Consider the following 21,608-nt stretch of genomic DNA (forward strand, 5'->3'; position numbering starts at 1 on the left):
GTATTTTTTTAATTATTGAAACCAAAGACAGTATGACTTAAAAGTGAGCAAATAGATCTCGCGTTATAAAGATCGCTAGACATTGTGATTTAAAATCTGTTAGATATATTGATCTTTTCTTTTTTCTTTTTTTCTTTTGTTCCCGAGAAAACGCTTAGAACATATATCAATGGATAGGGAATTGGTTTGTTTGAATTTGTTTGTTTGCTTTTGTTTTTTTTTTAATTCAAGGAAAGCATACCATCCCATGGCAACGATGATATCAATACGTGCATTGCGGATGATAGTTTGTCTCTTCCATTCTTTTTCGCACAGCTCTTGAATTCAGGCTCGTTCGCCGGAAACATAGGCAATTTCCCTTTTTCAATAATATATGTTTTAAAAGAAAATGAGAGATTACTTGAATGTGTAAAAACAAGGTAGAACTTTGATATTAAATACAAAGTAGAGAATTTTATTTTATATTATTAGAAATGTTATATAGTATATAACAGAGGGTTATACATATATATATTTTCGAAAAAAACGCAGAAAGTGTCATTCCATTGTTTCAAACCAAATTTTTTTTACTTTATTCTCTCCTCTGCTGATTGTGATATTATATGCGACATTATATGCAACAATTTTGTCATGGTGTAAAATATTTCAAATGAATATAATATCTGTTCTTTAAGATGTTTTTATTTTCATTACTCTTAGGTACATAAATGTGTAATATTTATGTGATATCATAAAATGATGTTTGTTTCTTTTTATATTTTTATATAATTTAATTTTATATTTATATATGAAAATAGATAAATATATAGAAATAAATAAATACAGGTTTTTCTACAGATATTTTCTTATCATCATTCATATTTTTCTCTCTCCCTACATACATACACATAATATAAATATATTGTATTATATATAAAAAATAAATAAACACAATAATATATGAAGTACGTAATATATATATTTTCCATTTTTAGGAAGGAAATGGAAACATCAACATTATTATTATTAATATATTTTATTTCTATTGTAAGTAATATATTTCTTCCAATAATTTACAATTTCACATTTTTTTATTTTCCAAGAAGAAAATAGAAACGTTATAATTTTAGAAGTTTCAAATATAAACAATTTTTTATATTTGAAATTTCTAAAATTGTAACGTTTTCATTTTCTTCTTGAAAAATAAAAAGTGTACAAGAATTGTAAATTAGTGGAAGAAATATATTACTTATAATAGAAATAAAATATATTAATAATAATAATATTGATGTTTCCATTTTCTTCCTAAAAATGAAAAGTTAATGAAATGTTAATTATAATAGAAGTAAAATATTAATGACAATTTTAAATAAATGTTAGAATATATATGTATATATATCATAGAAAACATTTTGTTAATATTAATATTGTTATAGAAAAATGTAATTAACACTTTCACATAAATATTAGAATTAATATTATTTAACGTTAATATAACGATAAAATATAGTTACAAATTAAATTTAAATCAGCATTTATTTAGTATTATTAGAATGTTACAAAAACATTATAGAAACATTGTCGATATTTCGAAATCTGGGTCAAAGTTTGTTCAGAGTGACGTTGTATACAACATTAAAAACTACATATTTGAAAACGTTAGACATTAGAAAATATCATTGTAATAACGTTAGGTTAATGATATTTTGCTTACTGGGTAGTAGAGCACAATCTGTAATTGTAATTTGCTTCATACATTGGCCGTGTTTCGAATTTACTGCCAGTACTAAAAATCTATAGTTTACATCACGTGGATTGCATTACGAAAAATGGACGGAACACGACTATGCGTTATAAAAAATGGACGGAACAATGGACTACAATTACACGTTACTTTGAACTAACGTTAACTAATTTTATTTTTGGACTGCGATCTAATTAATACTCTAGAATTATTAGAAAAGATCGTACCTTACGACTTAGCAGTCCTTTGTCCGTGTAATCCGGAAGATAAAACTTTTTCTTTGTTGACACTGGACGGCCTCAAACGAGAGAGATGTACGGAAGATAAAGCTCGACTAATGTCGATGTGTACCGGTGCCGGCAGTCCCACTTCCCAGCATGCCCTGAGCCAATCAGGACATGATATTGCAGTGTATTCGCTTACGTAAGCGCAAGTATCACTCGCTAACCAAGTAGCCGCTGCGCGCGCAACTACAAATGTTGTACATCGGCTAGCGGCCGATTCACAAAAAATTTTTATCAAACATGTATTATAAAACATATATTATTTAAATAATTTTATTGTTGAAGAATTTGGCATTGTTTATGCATTTGTTGGATTTTTTATCACACTAATAAAAACATTATTTTACTCTCACTTTATGTATAATAAAACTCACGTTATAAAATGTATATTTATATATATATTTCTTTTTTGTAAGTTATAAATACATTAGAATAATATTAAAAAAGAAACATTTATAACAACACAAAATTCTTTATTGCAATTACGTTATTCTTAATATAAAATTTGTAATAAATTAAAATTATTGCAACTATATTGAATTTAATATTAATAAATATATTACAATAATACTGATAAATATTTAAAATAATGTTTTTGGGATGTTTCTTTAATATTCAAAAATACTATATTATAAAATAATATGTTTAAAATATTTATAAAACATCATATCAAAACGTTACAAAAATTTACATAAAATTAATGTTTCAAAAGATTGATTTAATGTTTCTTGCTTACTGGGTTTTATAGTATATAATGTTCATCATTTAATACACATTGTTAAGGATTGCCAGTTACATGGACATCTTGAAGAATTTAGTGCATTTAAATTTGAGAGCTTTTTGGGACAAATGAAGAATTTCCTACATGCACCAAGGAAAACACTTTCTCAAATAGTTTGCCGTGTAATAGAAAAGGCAGCCATTTCTTCATTTCATCTTTCTTATTCTAGAAATGAATTATCATTTGAACAACCTCATCATAGGAGTCCAACTCTAAATTGTCAAGAAGAGCAATATAACAAAGTTCGAACGTCAGATAAAAAATTCTCTTTAAAATCTGCTGATGCATATTGTCTTACAAAAGCTAATGAAGTTATTAAAATAGAGAATATTATAAAGGGTGAAGAAACCTATTTGATTGGCAGAAAATTTAAAGAAAAATCAGATCTTTTTTCTTATCCATTTCCTTCTAGTTGTATAAATATATATATTGTTAACAATCTTGGATCCTTACATAGATGGTGTTTAAATGATATTAAAAAAAAGTTGTATTACTACCTTTTCCTAAAAAAGACACAGAAAATAATTGGATAGTTACAAATATGAGTGTTTGTTTTCCAATGCCCCATTCTGAAACATTGTAACATATCACTGCTGTCATATCACTCTATAGCGTTATAATATATTCAATAACATATTCAAAGCGTTGAAATATAGCATTGTAATATTTATATTTTTGGCATAGTAATAAAATATATATAATTTAAAATCTCACTCTGTCTCTAATTGATAAAATCCTTATCAATATATACAATGTTTCCTTTTTCTATAAAGCAATATATTATTAATATATTTATCTCATATAATATATAAACATGTTGATTGATCAATCATAATTTCAATAGAAATATCCACATGGAATCTACATTGATATTTCGAGAATAAAGTATCTCGATGTAATGATGAAAAAAGAAAGTATCCATGTAGAAAATTCGTGGATAAATCTGCATCCACGTAAGCCACGTAAAATACGTGAATTCGACGTGGACGTGACGTAACTGTTTTTGTCGGGTAGTATTTTGGGCACTTATGGTAAAGTACACATTTACACACACACGCACACGCACACGCGCGCGCGCGCGCGCGCACACACACACACACACATATAATACATATCTATATACACTTTTACATATATTATATTTTACAATTTTTTTATATATATTTTTATGTAGCAACTATATTATAGAAGTAATAATTATATTTATCGCTCTTATTATGATAATTTATTTTTAACTAGAAACACACTTTGTATTAATTTTTCATTTTTATAATTATTTTAATTGAATTGTAAATTATTTATTTAAAATATGATTTTGTAGGCACCTATAAAGTAGCTCAACGAAAAGCTAATAAAGCAAGAGTGACAAACAATCTTTCTTCCAACACTGAAGATTTAAAAAGAAAAGTAATACAAAACAAAGAAAACGGTGTAAGAAATCTGAAAGCGAATATGAAGTATCATCTGAAACATCAGAAATATTTTCATCAGATGATGACATAATGTATCCTGAGCCCCCAACATCAAGCGATAGTAAGTAAAAATATAATAATTGTATAATATTATACTCATGTTTTGTAACAAAAAATTAAAACATTTTGAGGAAAATATAATAAAGTAATTAATATTAGAAAATACGAAAATGCATTTTCGTATTTTCTAATATTAATTACTTTATTATATTTTCCTCAAAATGTTTTAATTTTTTGTTACAAAACATGAGTATAATATTACACAATTATTTTATTTTATAATGTATATATATATATATATATATATATATATATATATATATACATTATAAAATAAAATAATTGTATAATATTATACATTATAAATATATATACATTCTGTGTGTATATATATATATATATATATATATATATATATATATATATATATATACAGGGTGTCATGGAGATTTTAGCCCATACGAAGTAAGGAGGTAGATTGGCTCAAATTAAGAAAGGACTTGTACTGCTTTGTGATATTCGCAATAATTAACGAAAAATTAAATAAAGAATATCGGCCAATCTGCGTGAGTAGAAGCGCGCGGCGACGAGAGTCGTCCCACTGTAATCCTATATTAGGCGCGCGGCGAAGCGATGGACGGATCGCTCTCCGAGACATGATGGTGGCGTGCGATATATCGCAATACCGCGCCGAAAAATAACCCGTCCTTTTAGTGGCGAGAAAATAATGCGCTATCATTTCCACACCACCTTGCGGTAGATAGCATGGTGCGCTTTTTTTATAGTGGCTTCCCCCATAGGCCTATTCCACTCTCAATTTAAATATTTGTGAAAATTGTTCAAAATTTTACTGTACGCTGAATGTATCGTAAATGTAAAAAATTGATGATGACAGTACCTTCACAAAAATTGATCCGTGGTTGAAAATCCCTCGATAAAATGTGTAGCACACGTTGGTAATGATACGGACGTAATCCATTACACGTAAAGCGTGATGTACTGCGTATCGCGAAAAACCAAATTCGTGTGCCACATGACGCACGCTAATTCCAAGATTTTCATAAAATGCTTCCAGAATCCTTTCTTCATCTCCTACACGAAGACGCACTGCTGGACCGGTTATCCCGATATTATGCACGACACCCAGTTTCACATAATTATTGCATAACACGTAATATTGTACGTCCACTTAATTTTCGTGCACGCTCGGGAAATCATTCCACGTAAATTGCGGCCGCGCGATAAGTATTTTCTCCGGCTAGCCCGTATGCCACAATCATATCCGTATATTCCTGCAGAGTACACTTCATTTTCACTGTTAATTTACTACGTGAACACATGATTTTTACTAAAACTGTCTCAGCTCTCGCAGGCTGTTGCCAGAGTGGATACGCCAGCAGCATGCAACTACAGCTGAGCGGACATGTGAGTGTAATCATAATGCGCAGGCGCCGAGCTCACACGTACGCTTACACTCGCATGTCCGCTCAGCTGTAGTTGCGTGCTGCTGGCGTATGCACTCTGGCAACAGCCTGCGAGAGCTCAGACGGTTTTAGTAAAAATCTTATGTTCGCGTAGTAAATTAATAGTGAAAATGAAGTGTATTCTGCAGGAATATACGGGCTAGCGGGAGAAAATACTTATCGCGCGGCCGTAATTTACGTGGAATGATTTTCCGGGCGTGCACGAGAGCCAAGTGAACGTACAGTTTTACAAGTTGTGCAATAATTATGTGAAACTGGGTATCGTGCATAATATCGGGATAACCGGTCCAGCAGTGCGTCTTCGTGTACGAAATGAAGAAAGGATTCTGGAAGCATTTTATGAAAATCCTGGAACTAGCGTGCGTCATGTGGCACACGAATTTGATTTTTCGCGATACGCAGTACATCACGCTTTACGTGTAATGGATTACGTCTGTATCATTACCAACGTGTGCAACACATTTTATCGAGGGATTTTCAACCACGGATCAATTTTTGTGAAGGTACTGTCATCATCAATTTTTTACATTTACGATACATTCAGCGTACAGTAAAATTTTGAACAATTTTCACAAATATTTAAATTGAGAGTGGAATAGGCCTATGGGGGAAACCACTATAAAAAAAGCGTACCATGCTATCTACCGCAAGGTGGTGTGGAAATGATAGCGCATCATTTTCTCGCCACTAAAAGGACGGGTCATTTTTCGGCGCGGTATTGCGATATATCGCACGCCACCATCATGTCTCGGAGAGCGATCCGTCCATCGCTTCGCCGCGCGCCTAATATAGGATTACAGTGGGACGACTCTCGTCGCCGCGCGCTTCTACTCACGCAGATTGGCCGATATTCTTTATTTAATTTTTCGTTAATTATTGCGAATATCACAAAGCAGTACAAGTCCTTTCTTAATTTGAGCCAATCTACCTCCTTACTTCGTATGGGCTAAAATCTCCATGACACCCTGTATATATATATATATATATATATATATATATATATATATATACCCAGATAGCACAAGGATGTCCAATGTATGTCAAATAAATGTCCGCTTCTAGACATTAGGATATCCATATAAAGTCCAAGTAAGGCCCGTCGGACATTTGATTAACGTCCATTAGATGTACATTTGTCACAACTTTGTACATCCACAAAATATCCAAGATATATCCAATTTTGAATCTATTTTGGACTGATTTTGGACTAATTTTGGACTGATTTTGGATCTTTTTTTAAATTATAAATTTAAATTTAAATATTATAAATTTTAATGAAATAATAACATTTAAATTATCTTTGTATAAATTCTTTATTTTTATTTTATGAGAAATATTTTTTATATTGAAAAATATGTAACATAAAATACATAATTTTTATGATAATATTGCATATTACTATTATACGATAAAATTCGGTATTAACTGAAAAACAACTTTCTAGCAAAAATATTGATGCTACATATGATATTATATATTAAATATTAAATATTATATAATAATATTGCATATGAAAGTGGCTAATATTAATAATGTACTCTCGAAACAAAAATAGTGGCTTAACGTATTAATCATAACAATACATATGTCTTTGATATGCTATATCACTTGTGCGACATACGCACGGGTTAAACAACAAAAAATAAAATATATCGTACATGCTATCATACAAAAGAAAAGAAAATTTAAAATTGTAAAAAATAAAATTTGTTTATAATCTTAACGTATTTTTTAACGATTATTCGTTACGTGTTCGACTCAGCAATTTTTTTTCATTTGCATCGGATCTTTCCTTTGCTCTACGTAACCATTTTTGTGTAGACTCTTCTATGTCCTTTCTTGTAAACGACGTATTACATGCTTCTCCTGCAGCTGAAACGTAGAATATATATCGAGTAAAAATAGAAATTTAAATTATTTTTTTAAATTATTATACTTCTAAAGATTTATTTTCTCCGATTTATTGCGTTTTAAGTTATTTACTATTTCGCAAACATTATGTACTTTATCAAGGTTTGTAAATTTTGTAAGTTTGTAAATTGTAAATTGTAAATTGTTTGTAAATTTTCTGATATACATATATTCTATAGTATCAGAAAGACTAGCTTTGATAAAGCAATCTGTCAAATCTTAATAAAACGTAATAAATAAATATTACTAAAAATCCGTAAATATAGAAATATAAACAGGAAAATCATATGAAAACTTTAAAATTAATTAAATTATTTAGACAATATTAATTACCAATTAACATTTCCGCTAATTTTAGTTCATGGAATTTTTTTTTATGTTTTCTTCCAAACCAACTGTATTTTTCTGCCAATTTATTACTTAAAAGTTGGCTCAAATTTCGTTTCACAAATTCGTAAGAATGTTTGCCACCAGTACGCGATGCTTGTGTTACCTGCAATAAATTTATATTATCTTTTATGTTATCTTAATTTTAATCCTTATAATGTGTTTGAATTTACATACACACATATTTACATGTATTTAAATTACATGTATAGTAAATATACAGTAAAATAAATAAAATTTTTATATTTAAATGATAAAAATATTCAATATAAAAACAATTACCGATTTCTCAAAATTGGTTTGATTTTTTAAAAATTGTTCAACTTCTTCTAATTGTTGTTCCGTTTCTAATGGAAGTGTGAAAGAGCAAAAATCTGATTCCTGCCTTTGAGTGTCGTAAAGAGCTTGATTTAGTCCAATATTTTTTAAATCTCGTATGTCTTCAGATGTTTGCCACAATTGCGCCTTAAAATAATTTTGTTGACGAATTATTTCTTTAAAATATATTTCTGGAAAATAAAATTATATAAATAATTATTATAAATAATTTTGTATAAACACGTACATGATAATTTAAAATATACACCATTTTTATTCTGCATCTCAACGTGTATTGGACAAAGCTGACATGTGCACTTCATATTAGTCAAGTTATTTTCTTCTGATTCAACAAAATTATCCTCAAAGTCCTGCTGCACAGCGACCAGTTTGCCTATAATATTTGTGTAAAGTAATGAAATTATTTTAACAAATTGGATACATAAAATATACATAATTATTTTTTAATATTTATATTTTTATTATTTAATATTTTTAATTAAAAATTACCAATTGTTAATAAAATTATTAATTGTTAATAATTGCATATACCTTTTATTGGTTGGGCTTTTTTCATATTTAGACTTTTTAATGGATTGGACTTTCTTACAATTAGAGATGGACTATGTTGAAAAGACTCTTCCAAATGTGATTTTGCAAACATGTTATTTGCGTGTGTTACTTCTGCAATTTCTTGATGTGCGATTTCATTTTCTTTTGCCTCGTAATTATCTATATAAACATTTATATACTTTTATTATTTAAAATTTTTAATATTACAAATTACTAATTGTTAATAAAATTATTAATTGTTAATAACGTAACCTTTTATAGATTGGGCTTTTTTTATGTTTGGGCTTTTTAATGGATTGGACTTTCTTACAATTAGAGATGGACTATGTTGAAAAGACTCTTCCAAATGTGATTTTGCAAACATGTTATTTGCGTGTGTTACTTCTGCAATTTCTTGATGTGCGATTTCATTTTCTTTTGCCTCGTAATTATCTATATAAACATTTAAATACATATTTTTATTACAAAGTAAAACATTTATTTAGAAATAACAAAAACGAAAAAGATAATATACGTATATATACACATAATATATACACATAAAATCTCCAAAAAATTAGAATAGATCTTTTTTAATATTTTCATGACTACAATTAAATAATCATTCCCGGAAATTTAAAAATATACAATATACATTTATTATTAAAAAATAAATGTTTATAATTATTAATACATAAATAAACCTTAACTTAAATCTCTATAATTTACCTTTCAAAAGCGGAGGCGTTGGCAAGAATCTATAACTGCAGCATTCATCATCTTCTGAAGAAGAAAATTTCCTTCTTTTAATTTTCCTTTTTGTCTTTTCTTCGCCAGCAGAAATTTCAGAATTCAATTCTGACGTATCTTCAGCTCTTTTGCATTTCTCCCTCGCCATCATGTAATTGTCTAAAAAATGGAAATAAATATTTAATTTATATCAATATATATATATACATACATACATACATACATACATATATATATATATATATATATATATATATATATATATATATGTATTGACTATAAATCGCTTTAGATCTGTAATATAACACGTTTTTAGTCAATTAAAAAATCCTGAATAAGATCACAATTTTAACAAATGTAGATCCAACTTACGATAAGTGCTGTTTCGAAAAATGGTCACTTTATATAAAGGCCAATGTATATCCGCTTCTTCATTTTTACGAATTGCTGATATTACTTTGTCACGTTGAAAAGGTGGCCAATAACAATATTTGTTATTAATCCATGAAGTTGGCACGGCTTCGACTGAATTTTCGTCGTTAAATTTTACGACAGTCCACGATGATCCCGGCATTTTTACTAGAAAACTTAACAAAAGCAGTATACAAGTGCATTGAGAGAGAGAAAGAGGGAAAGAGAGAGAGAGAAAGAGAGAGAGAGAAAGAGAGAGAGAGAGAGTACTGTATATAATTAATTATAGATTAATTTGAATGTAAAAGAGGAAATACAACATACTGATTTTTATATTTTAATTTCAAATATTTATATGCAATTAGCTCTAAGTTCCACATTTCTAAGTTTCCGAGATTATCGACTAAATAAATACCAAATTTAGATGATTTACAAGGTTCAACATAAAAATCAATGAGTGAATTATATTTATGTCCAATTACAAAAATATCTTTATCATTGGAAACAAAATTTTTAATAATTATAACAGCTCCACTAGTTAAAAAACAACAATTATCAGGTTCATTCGTTTTTAATGTATAATTTTCAAATGTAACTTTATTGAATTGTTTGCATGTCTGAAAATCTGGATGTAAATTTAAATTATTGATGAGTGGCCCATTAAAATGCAGATTATGAAGTTTACCATTAATTACTTTTAGCTTATGACTATCATTAAGATAAAAATTCTGTTCACTTATTCGACAAACAATTTGTTCCAATACTTTATCATTTTTCCGAATCATTTTTAAAATTGATTGCAAATAATTTTTAAATGGAAAAGCACTAAATTTCTCTAGAGTTCCAAATTTTATTGCATCATCACAAAGATGTAATAAGTTATGAATATTACTTGATGCATTTTCTTTACCATATAAAATAATGAAGGTTTCGACAAAGTATTTTAATAATGATTTAACATAATCTAAATAACAATTCATGTACTTAGAATTTGACAAAATTGTAACAGCTACATGCAAAATTAAAAAGTTAATATATTTATTATAATTAAGAATAGATTTCAAAACAACAGGTCCTGTATACAACAAAAATGTCCTGAATTCTGTTGCTTTCCATCTTTTACATTCAAATAATGTTCGTGTTTTCCGGTTAATTTCACATGGTATATTAATCTTTTGCATTTCTAACATTTTCGAAATTTCAGACATTTCATTAAATGATAATTTAGATCGGGGTGTCCCAAAGCTCCATAATTTGACAACTAATTTTTTGACAACTCCTAGATAAAGCAAATGCATTGGATCTGATGGAAAATCTTTTATCATATCAATATTAGGAATTGATTCTAAGATAGAGGTACCTGTATGATGATTTATTTGTAACTTTAATCTAAAATCACTATCTGTTCTTAAAGGAAAACTATTTAAATATGGATAGCACACGCGATCACGAATATATTCCCCTTCTGCTGTACATTTCGAACACGAGTAATAACCAGAATGGCCTTTTGTAAATTTAATGAAAGATTTAGCAGGTACATCGCATATAAAAGCATTAATTTTAAATGGATAAGTGTGATCATTAATTGTAATACCATAAGTAGTCAAATTAATGGCCTCTTCCGTGAAATCTTTTAGAAAAACGTTTGCATCTGCAGGCTTTTCATTTCCGTAATAAATTCCAACAATATTTACTTCATTGAAATTTTCAACTAAATTGCACAAAATAGGATATACTTGACTATTTGAACTTTTAAATAAAGGAAGACCATCAATATTAATATTAACTTGAACAAATTGCAAATGTTGAACAGAATGCCGCGACAAAAGTTGTTTGACACAATTACTTAAGCCAAAATGATAATACTGTCCTAGTTTTACGTTTTGTATATTTACTTTTCTAGGAGTTTTTAATAAACTACGAGCATCTGAAGGTAATTCCGGATATTTAGGTTTTATAGCTGCCATTAATTCATTTAACGCAACATGAGAAATACGATTTTTAAGAGCCCATTCTTGCAACCATAAACTAAAACTAGACGAATTATCAACAAGACTATTAGATGCAGGAGCATTAACTTCATTAATGTGAAAACTGCTGTCATTTATATTCTCAGTTTCTAAAACATTGTTACTATCTTCAGAATAATTAGAATTGCTATGTACTTGTTCAAGGTTATCTAGATCGTTTAATTGATAATTATTGCTATGGATGTTCTGTTCTAATAAGAAATTATTTGATATAGAGTTTACACTATTACATAATGAAATATTACTACTTGAAATTGAGGATGTGCATTCTAATGAAGTCGAATTACAAATGTTCTGCACAATATTAATTGTTGAATCTGACATCTCCTTAGCTCGTCGATAATAATGTCGTTTTATTTTTGGCATTCTTTTAAAATTACTATAATATTATAATTATTAATACTAATATAATATTATTGTATTCTTACTTACGTTTAATATTACGTTTAATCTCTCTCTCTCTGTTATCTATTCGAAACTTTTGCCAAATATATTCGAAACTATTGCCAAAATACTTTTTTACTTCTTTTTCATCAATCTGAAAAATAATTACAAAATATTATTTTAATTATGTATCTTTTTTAATTGAGCATTTAAAATATTTCTAATAATTACGAATTTATTTAATTATTATAAAGATTTATGTTTTTTGTTAAATTCAGTATTCTGAACGGAATCTGAAAACTATTATATATGTTTTATAATTATTGTGTAAATATTTGTGTTAAATTAAACTGTGACACTTTATCTTAAAGTTAGATATAAATTGTTAAATTATAAACATTCATAAAATTTAAACGATAATAATATCAACAATATAAATGTTACACAATAAGATTAATATAAATAATAATAATCAATATATGTAATTAAAACTTATTAATATTCCTCTTTCCATAATTTTGAAATATTTATATTTTATGTTTATAAATGTTCGTTTAATAAATCTTATATGCTTTAATAAAATTGAGAACCTAGTAAACACAAGTATATTATATGAACATGTATATTATATGTATATTCGTTGCAATTTCCTACTCATACATGATATAACATTTATAATTTAATATATAATTTATATGGTTATATCATATGATAGCAAATTATAACATAAAATAATTCTTTTTTGCTATATGGAATATGGAATATATATTTGCCGTGTATATATCACAAATATATATACGTATAATATGCATTTTTATGAATGCAAAATTCTAATAAATATTATTTGTTATAATAAATATATATCATATTTACTGAGAAATGCATATTTGAGGTGAACAACTGATTTTTTAGGAGCACAAATTTGCAACATAACCTTGTAATAAGTATGTAACTGCAATGTGATAATGTCAATATTGAGATACGTTACACAGAGAAGTTTTATATATTAATAAAAGTGCACCTACCTATTTTTAATCGACAATTATCACTCTTCGAAAATATCTTTCTGTAATATTCTAGACACCACTCAACACGTGCGCACATGTGCGAAGAACATATGAGATACGTATCATCTCTCATGCCTTGCGTTTCGCCAAGTTTTGGTGCCAAATATGATAAAGATGACGCAACGCACATGCGCAATTTAATATCTTTATCAAATAAGATAAAAATGCTGATTGATAATTTTTAATGTTTCTCAAATAGTAGAAAAAACCAACAGACATCTTTTAGTCGTCTTTTAGTCATATATGCTATCTGGGTGTGCTCTTTTATTTATATATTAATAAGGACAACTTATATTTATATATTAATTGTAAAAAAACGATTAGTCAATCTTTTTATCTGTGTTAAAAATTGATGTATATTAAGAAAGTTGCTTTAATAATATAAAATATATAATAAACGTAATAAATATTAAGTAAAAAATCATATAAATAAGAAATCCAAATGCGAACATAAATTGGACATCTAAAAGATGTTGCTAATAGGACATCCATTTTAATTCCAACAACGGATATTCTTTAAATGTCCATTTTATGTTCGTGGACGTGCGGATATAAACTGGATTTAAAATGGACATCTCTGGAACGTCCAGTGCTATCTGGGTATATATATATATATATATATATATATATATATATATATATACACACACACAGAATGTATATATATTTTTTGTTGATAATACATACTTTTAACTTAATATTTATATAGCATTATATATTTAATTTACATTTTCTCTTCTAGGGATGACAGTAGAAAATAATACTAATGAAAATAATCTAGAATACAGAACTAATACTAATATAATTACTTCTAATACTACTAGTTCTACTTCTTGTACTAATAATGTAATTATTCCTGGTACTACTTCTAGTTTTGCTTTTAGTAATACTGCATTAAAAACTGCATTAAATCGTAAACTTGATTCGACTTGTGAACCAAATAGTGAGAAAGGTATATTTCATATTTTACATTTAATAATTTACCATAATATACAAAGTGCGACACACAAATTGGGATGAGATCTAGCATTTATTGTGTTAAAGATAGAAAAAATATTTCAGACAATAGCTCTTAAAGAAAAAATTTGTACTGCTCGCAAAATCATATTTTTTCTTTAAGACAACAATGTATGTTTTATTTTGTATATTGATCGAGTTTCTTTCACTAGAGCTCCCAATTACGTGACGTACCTTTAGACGTAATACAATACACATAAATATATAATCTTAAAGTTATAGATCTTGGAAAAAATATTATTATACTATATTACAATATTTATAATAATTTTTATTTTAGCATTTGAAAAACGTGTTTTAAGAGAATTACACATATTCAATTTAAAAGTGGATGATATTTCTGAAACAGTTAATGCTCTACTAAAAGCTACAGCAGATGAAAAATCATCACAAAAATCATTTACGTGTAATAATAATGTTCCCGATATTATTCAATCATTTCCTGTAAATGAAGATTCCGTAGCTCGATTAGAAGATTGGCTAATGAATTCTGGAGAAAATAAAACAATATTGGTAAGAAAAATCAATATATTTATCTTGTAAATAAAAAAAGAAATAGTGTCAAAAAATTAGTATTATATTTGAATATTGATAATTTTTTGAATATCTGTAATTTGTAATATATTCAAGATATTTTTGTATATTTAAGATATTTTTATATATTTAACTCTTTTTATATTTAAAAATATCTGTAAAAATTATATACACTATGTTGAATAATGTAAATAAATAATTAAATGACCATCTTCTTATATTATGTTAGGCTAAAAATTTAAGTCGTATAGGAGGATGCAACGTTAAAGAAGTTATTCGACGGATTATGTATCACGTTTTTACTAACGAAGTTGGTATGGATTATTCATGGGAAGGAGCTAAAAAAAAGAAAGCTTTTAGAAGCTAAAAATTTAGCTGTGGCGTCGAGTATTTTCTGTAAGTTTTACTAAATTGCTTTTATAAAATGTCTTTCTTTTATTCTCTTATAATTTATTGTAATTCTTATTAACGCATTATAATTCTCTCTTAAGAATAGGTTACTATACATTCGATATAGTTTTTATTTTTAATATCTATTAGCTAAAACGTGTAGTAGTAAAATGTTTTGTGTATCATAATAAATATCTTTTATGCAATAGAATTTCGTACTGAGAGCATAACATATATATTTTCGAGCATCATACATGTTTTGATATCTTTTATTTATCGGCATTATATCTCATATATTATTATACTTATTAAAATATGGCTCTAATTTTAATTCAGTTTATATAAAAGTTTACTTTATATACAAATTAAGTTAAGATAAAAAAATATAGTTTTAAATTGTGTATAAAATTAGTGAAGAAAACAAAGTATTAGTCTGAATGTATAATTACACTTTAAATATGTTCAAATGAATATGAATTTTAAAAATATAAATATATAAAACTCTTTAATATGTAATATATTATATTGTATGTGTACACACACACACACACACACACACACACACACACACACACACACACACACACACACACATATACAATATATAATATATATAATTTTTATAATAATTTATAAAAATATTTATAGCTGCTGTACGACTTAACAAGAAGACTCAAGAGGCCACAGATTCGGAAATAATATGTTTCATAAAAGTATGGCTAGTGAAGCAAGATCGTTTCAATAATAATAAGCAAAGATCGTTTCAATAATAATAATAAAAATAAAAATATAGCACAAACAGATGAAAGAACTCCACAAACAGATGAAAGACCTCCACAAACAAATGAAAGAACCGAAAATTGATTTATTAACAAAAAAATTATAATGTCTATAATAATATCTAAGTATTATTATTTCAGTATATATAATTATCAGTATATATAATTTGTTTTTTTTTACTTTATATATATATTCTATAAATCAGAATTAACTTATGCAATTTGATTTTTAGTTATTATATCTAATAATTCTCTTATTGTTTAGATAATGATGCATTTTTATTTTTTAATTTCTAATTTTCTTAAAATATTTAAAAAATATGCAGTTTTTGTTGCAATATTGCAATTATATAATTAAAATAAATAAAATATGGTATATATTGATAAAAAAATATATTAATTCTTTTCATCTATTCTGGGATCATACAACATATGTATGTATATAAATATTTAACATAAAAAAATATATTTTTATGTATTACAATAAACAAACATTATTTTCAAAATTAAATTTTGTGTTCAGTCATCATACCTTTTAATACTATTAAGTAGATATACATATATAGATATAAATATAGATATACATACATATATATAGATAGAAATATAGATATTATATAAAGATATACAGGGTGACCCATTTTAACTTAGGCAGCCAAATAACTCGAAAAATAAGCAAGATAGAGAAAAATGTTTTAGACAAAAGTTGTATGGTTTCGAGGGGGCCATAAGATGGTATCATTGGTTTGACCTTGAAGAGTCATTTGAAGGTCACGTGAAGGTCACTTCAATTTTTTTAAATGGAACATCCTATATATTTTTGTACATTCTTGTAGCTCATCTCGAGAGCTTTCCAAAACACTATAATTAAGTACATTTTCGTTAAGTACTTTTTGAGTTATGAGGCTTGAAATAATTTCTTAATTTTACATAAACCGTAAAATATCTTGTAAAATATTCATTTTTCGATTATCTTACCTTAATACTTTTATGTACAAAATAATGAGAGGAATCAATTGGTGTAAAGAAAACACATAGTTGTTTCGAAGAAAAAATATGTAATTTGCAATTAACAATTCCATATTTTTTCTTAAAAACAACTATGTGTTTTCTTTACACCAATTGATTCCTCTCATTATTTTGTACATAAAAGTATTAAGGTAAGATAATCGAAAAATGAATATTTTACAAGATATTTTACGGTTTATGTAAAATTAAGAAATTATTTCAAGCATCATAACTCAAAAAGTACTTAACGGAAAGGTACTTAATTATAGTGTTTTGGAAAGCTCTCGAAATAAGCTACAAGAATGTACAAAAATATATAGGGTATTCCATTTAAAAAAATTGAAGTGACCTTCACGTGACCTTCAAATGACTCTTCAAGGTCAAACCAATGATACCATCTTATGGCCCCCTCGAAACCATACAACTTTTGTCTAAAACATTTTTCTCTATCTTGCTTATTTTTCGAGTTATTTGGCTGCCTAAGTTAAAATGGGTCACCCTGTATATCAATGGTACATATCAACACTTTGTTCATAAAATATTTTTATTTAAATGTTTATTATATATATATATATATATATATATATATATTATTGCACATATTTTTATATATTACATAATATATATTGCAACTTTTTAAGTAAAATAACAAACTTATATATAACCTTTTTATATAGTAATCTTTTCTATTTTAATAATCTTTTGAATATTATTTACTTTATATTATACTTTATATTATCTACTTTATATTGTAAATTATAAAACTTTATCAGTCATATATAGGTATATATAAAGAAGAAAACTCAAGAAAATTCATTTGATCATTTTGGCACTCATTTTTCACTAATTTAATGTTTGCCTCTGCAGATGTTCCTTGGCCAACCATATTTTTATGGGAGCTGAAATCTCTTCATCTGTAGCATTTGTATGTAATTTCTTTGCTGCAGCTGAAAAAATGTTTTCATTATTTACTAATAAATAAAATAATTTTGTTTTTTAAAAATGTGCACGCTCGATTTCTATAATTTATATAAATGATCTTTAAAAATATAAACATTTGAAACATTTTAGTTAAAGATTCTAATTTAATAAATAAATATTATGAATATTTGTCTTTTTCAATTTGTACAAAAATTATATATAATTTAGTATTCAATAATAAAAGATTTTTAAATTTATTTTACTTACCCATAATAACTTTGCATATGTGTAATTTAGAAAAATTTTCTTTTTTCTTTGCACCGTACCAACTATAATTCACTGCCAGTTCGTTTGTACACATTGTTTTCATAAGACGTACACAGGAAGTTCTCAGATCTTGGCATGTGACACGGGCTAATTGTTTAATCTGAAATTATTACAAAGATAAGACTATATAAAAGTAGTGATACTAGGAGAGTTCTAACCCAGGGGCTCCGAGGGGGGGGTGAGGGGCGAGGGGGAACCGCGGCGGGGGGTGACGTCACGCGGGGGATGACGTCACGCGGGGAGACGTCACGCGGGGGGGGGGGGGTGACGACGCGCGGGGGATGACGTCACGCGGGGGGGCACGTCACGCGGGGGATGACGTCACGTGCGGGGAATGACGTCACGTGCGGGGGGGTGACGTCACGCGGGGGGGCATCACGTGCGGGGGGGTGACGTCACGTGCGAGGAAGGGGGATCCGCGGCGCGAGCGATGGACGAGGGGGTCCGCGCGGGTAGGGGGGGGATCCGCGGCGCGAGCGATGGATGAGGGGTTCCGCGCGGGTAGGGGGGATCCGCGGCGCGACCGATGGACGAGGGGGTCCGCGAGGAGAAGGGGGATCCGCGGAAAGAAGACGGTGGTGTGAGAAGAATAGCGCTACGTGTGGGAAAAGGATAACGCTAAGTGTGTGTGAAGAGGACAGTGTGACAAGGATGGCATCAATATGTGACAAGGATGACATCAACGTGTGACAAGAATGGCGTCAACGTGGGACAAGGACGACGCATTGTAAGATACTGCATAGGTGGGAGAAGGACGACGCAAAGGTAAGTGAGTGAGTGAGTGATAGCGACGAGCATATGAATGAGAGAGAACGATAATATCGCGAACAACGCGTACGAAAGAGAACGATATTGCAAGAATAACGCGTGCGAGAGAGAACTATAATATCGCGAGACTTAGAACGATAATAGCGCGAGAACAACGCGTGCGAGAGAGAATCATAGTGCAAGACAACGCGCACGAAAGAGAGAACAATATCGCTATACTTACAACTAGCGCAAGAGAGAGGACGATAGCGCGTACGAAAGAGAGAACGATAATAGCGCGAGAACAACGCGTACGAGAGAGAACGATATCGCTATACTTACAACTAGCACAAGAGAGACGCAAGGGATGGGAACGCAAGGAGAGGCGAGTAAATAATCACATTCTTTTTTTCAATCAAAATTTATTTTAAAATGTGTGTAATACAATTGTGTGTGTGTGTGTGTGTCTAATAAAATAATATTTAATAATATTTAATAATAATATAATAATAATATATATATAAGAGAAAAAGTATATAATAAGAAAATAAAAATATAATAATCGAACGACTGTCGAACGACTGTCGAACGGAAACGAACACTCGTCGAACGGAAATGAACGGTCATCGAACGGCTATCGAACGGTAATTGAACGGTCATCGAACGGAAATGAACGACCGTCGAACGGTCATCGAACGGAAACGAACGACTGGCGAACGGCTATCGAACGGTAATTGAACGCCCATCGAACGGAAACGAACGCCCGTCGAACGGAAACGAACGATCTTCGAACGGAAACGAACGTCCGTTGAACAGTCATCGAACGGAAACGAATGCCCGTCGAACGGAAACGAACGATCGTCGAACGGAAACGAACGCCCGTTGAACGGTCATCGAACGGTAATTGAACGGTCATCGAACGGAAACGAACGATCGTCGTACGGAAACGAACGATCGTCGAACGGAAACGAACGCCCGTTGAACGGTCATCGAACGGAAACGAACGACTGTCGAACGGCTATCGAACGGTAATTGAACGCCCGTCGAACGGAAACGAACGCCCGTCGAACGGAAACGAACGATCGTCGAACGGAAACGAACGCCTGTTGAACGGTCATCGAACGGTAATTGAACGGTCATCGAACGGAAATGAATGGTCATCGAACGGAATTGAACGGTAATCGAACGGAATTGAACGGTAATTGAACGCCAGTCGAACGGAAACGAACGCCCGTCGAACGGAAATGAACGGTCATCGAACGCCCGTCGAACGGAAACGAACGCTCGTTGAACGGTCATCGAACGGTAATTGAACGGTCATCGAACGGAAATGAACGGTCATCGAACGGAATTGAACGGTAATAGAACGGAATTGAACGGTAATTGAACGCAAAACTATATTCAATTATTAAACAAATATTTAAATGTTTTATTATGTACCACAATGTAGTATCGAAATACAATATCTGTGGCAGCTGTGTCACGTTCGGAAACACGATACTGCGCACATACATAGATAAGGAAAAGGAAAGAATGGAGAGAATAAGAAAGACGATAAAAATATATCGCATCAATTTATTATAAATATGGATTCGAAGAATCATGGTTTTTCAACCACCAATTATAAATCTTAAATACATTTTGTAAAGCGCAATTCTTTACATGATTTTCACAACGCATAGTATTCTTAACATCTAACTTATTTAAAGAAGCTACATCCTCATAGTCTACATCCAAAGTTTCGATAATCACATCGTTTCTCGCATCATTGTCCAGTATATCGGTTAACCATTGCCGTTTTTCGTGCCCTTTAACGTACACGAGAGATGACGCATCATCATCCTCCCCCGTTACACCCATCATCGCCGTTGTAATTAAACATTTCGACTTCCAATATAAAACGTGTCCATCATTCCACGATAATCCATGGTGATTTTTCATCAGCCATAAAACCTGACATCTCTCAGATTTTGTGAGCATGTGCCATGGTTCGGGACATGTAAAAATGTAATGAGAAAGTACGGATCCCTTTCTCAGAACCGCAGCTTCCTTCACGACAAAATTTTTCCCAACGATAAATCCTTGTAGATCCACAAACGTTGGCACAGCCATGATGACAAGATCCGATCGCAGACTGATGTCGATCGTCAAACATCTCAATCTTTTATATTTTTTCATATGCAATGGAGGGGATATTTGCTGACTTATGTAATTTTGCGAACTACATTGGTCAATGGATTATATTCGACAACCCGATCGTGCAAGATGAGACAATAGGCGGTAGTATTCGCCGGTATATTTTCCCTGCATTCAAACTCTATTCTCACGTCC

The 21,608-nt window shown here is 29.4% G+C and overlaps 2 protein-coding genes and 1 pseudogene across 4 annotated transcripts in view; 1 reads left to right on the top strand and 2 right to left on the bottom strand.

Moving 5' to 3' along the window:
• Positions 1-7,038: 7,038 nt before the first annotated feature.
• LOC145974664 (uncharacterized) lies at positions 7,039-13,627 on the bottom strand. 2 transcript variants are annotated; one of them, XM_083104642.1, is made up of 10 exons: positions 13,513-13,627; positions 12,536-12,641; positions 10,035-10,249; positions 9,642-9,821; positions 9,186-9,365; positions 8,913-9,092; positions 8,629-8,754; positions 8,325-8,551; positions 7,989-8,148; positions 7,039-7,616 (listed from the first exon to the last, which is right to left on the bottom strand). In XM_083104642.1, exons 3-10 carry the CDS (start codon positions 10,234-10,236, stop codon positions 7,483-7,485), a joined length of 1,389 nt encoding a protein of 462 aa, XP_082960768.1. In that variant the 5' UTR covers positions 10,237-10,249; positions 12,536-12,641; positions 13,513-13,627; the 3' UTR covers positions 7,039-7,482. The 2 variants fall into 2 exon arrangements, with proteins under 2 accessions (XP_082960768.1, XP_082960769.1); XM_083104643.1 differs by lacking the exons at positions 12,536-12,641; positions 13,513-13,627 and having other exon boundaries at positions 10,035-10,862.
• Positions 13,628-14,298: 671 nt separating this feature from the next.
• On the top strand, positions 14,299-16,539 carry LOC145974173 (uncharacterized; annotated as a pseudogene). The gene is made up of 4 exons (XR_014439640.1): positions 14,299-14,506; positions 14,852-15,084; positions 15,335-15,501; positions 16,144-16,539. The product of XR_014439640.1 is annotated as an uncharacterized LOC145974173 (transcript).
• Positions 16,540-18,125: 1,586 nt separating this feature from the next.
• Positions 18,126-21,608, bottom strand: part of LOC145974174 (uncharacterized) — a 28,395-nt gene continuing 24,912 nt past the window's right edge. The window contains exons 5-6 of the mRNA XM_083103998.1: positions 18,471-18,630; positions 18,126-18,229 (exon numbers count right to left, since the gene is read on the bottom strand). Coding sequence (XP_082960124.1) covers positions 18,126-18,229; positions 18,471-18,630 — 264 coding nt within the window. The remainder of the gene's footprint in view (positions 18,230-18,470; positions 18,631-21,608) is intronic.

This window comes from Camponotus vicinus, unplaced genomic scaffold (assembly GCF_025532165.1).
Source record: "Camponotus vicinus isolate PSW18456_S1 unplaced genomic scaffold, iyCamVici1.0 SCAF_7, whole genome shotgun sequence".
In the NCBI taxonomy this organism is placed as follows: domain Eukaryota; kingdom Metazoa; phylum Arthropoda; class Insecta; order Hymenoptera; family Formicidae; genus Camponotus; species Camponotus vicinus.

Excerpts from the sequence above, each read along its gene's own strand:
- LOC145974664 (XM_083104642.1), bottom strand. The coding sequence starts at position 10,236 with ATGCCGGGATCATCGTGGACTGTCGTAAAATTTAACGACGAAAATTCA. Across the intron at positions 9,366-9,641 it reads AACGCCTCCGCTTTTGAAAG|ATAATTACGAGGCAAAAGAA; the intron begins GTAAATTATAGA and ends ATGTTTATATAG. Across the intron at positions 8,755-8,912 it reads AAAAGCCCAACCAATAAAAG|GCAAACTGGTCGCTGTGCAG; the intron begins GTATATGCAATT and ends CAAATATTATAG.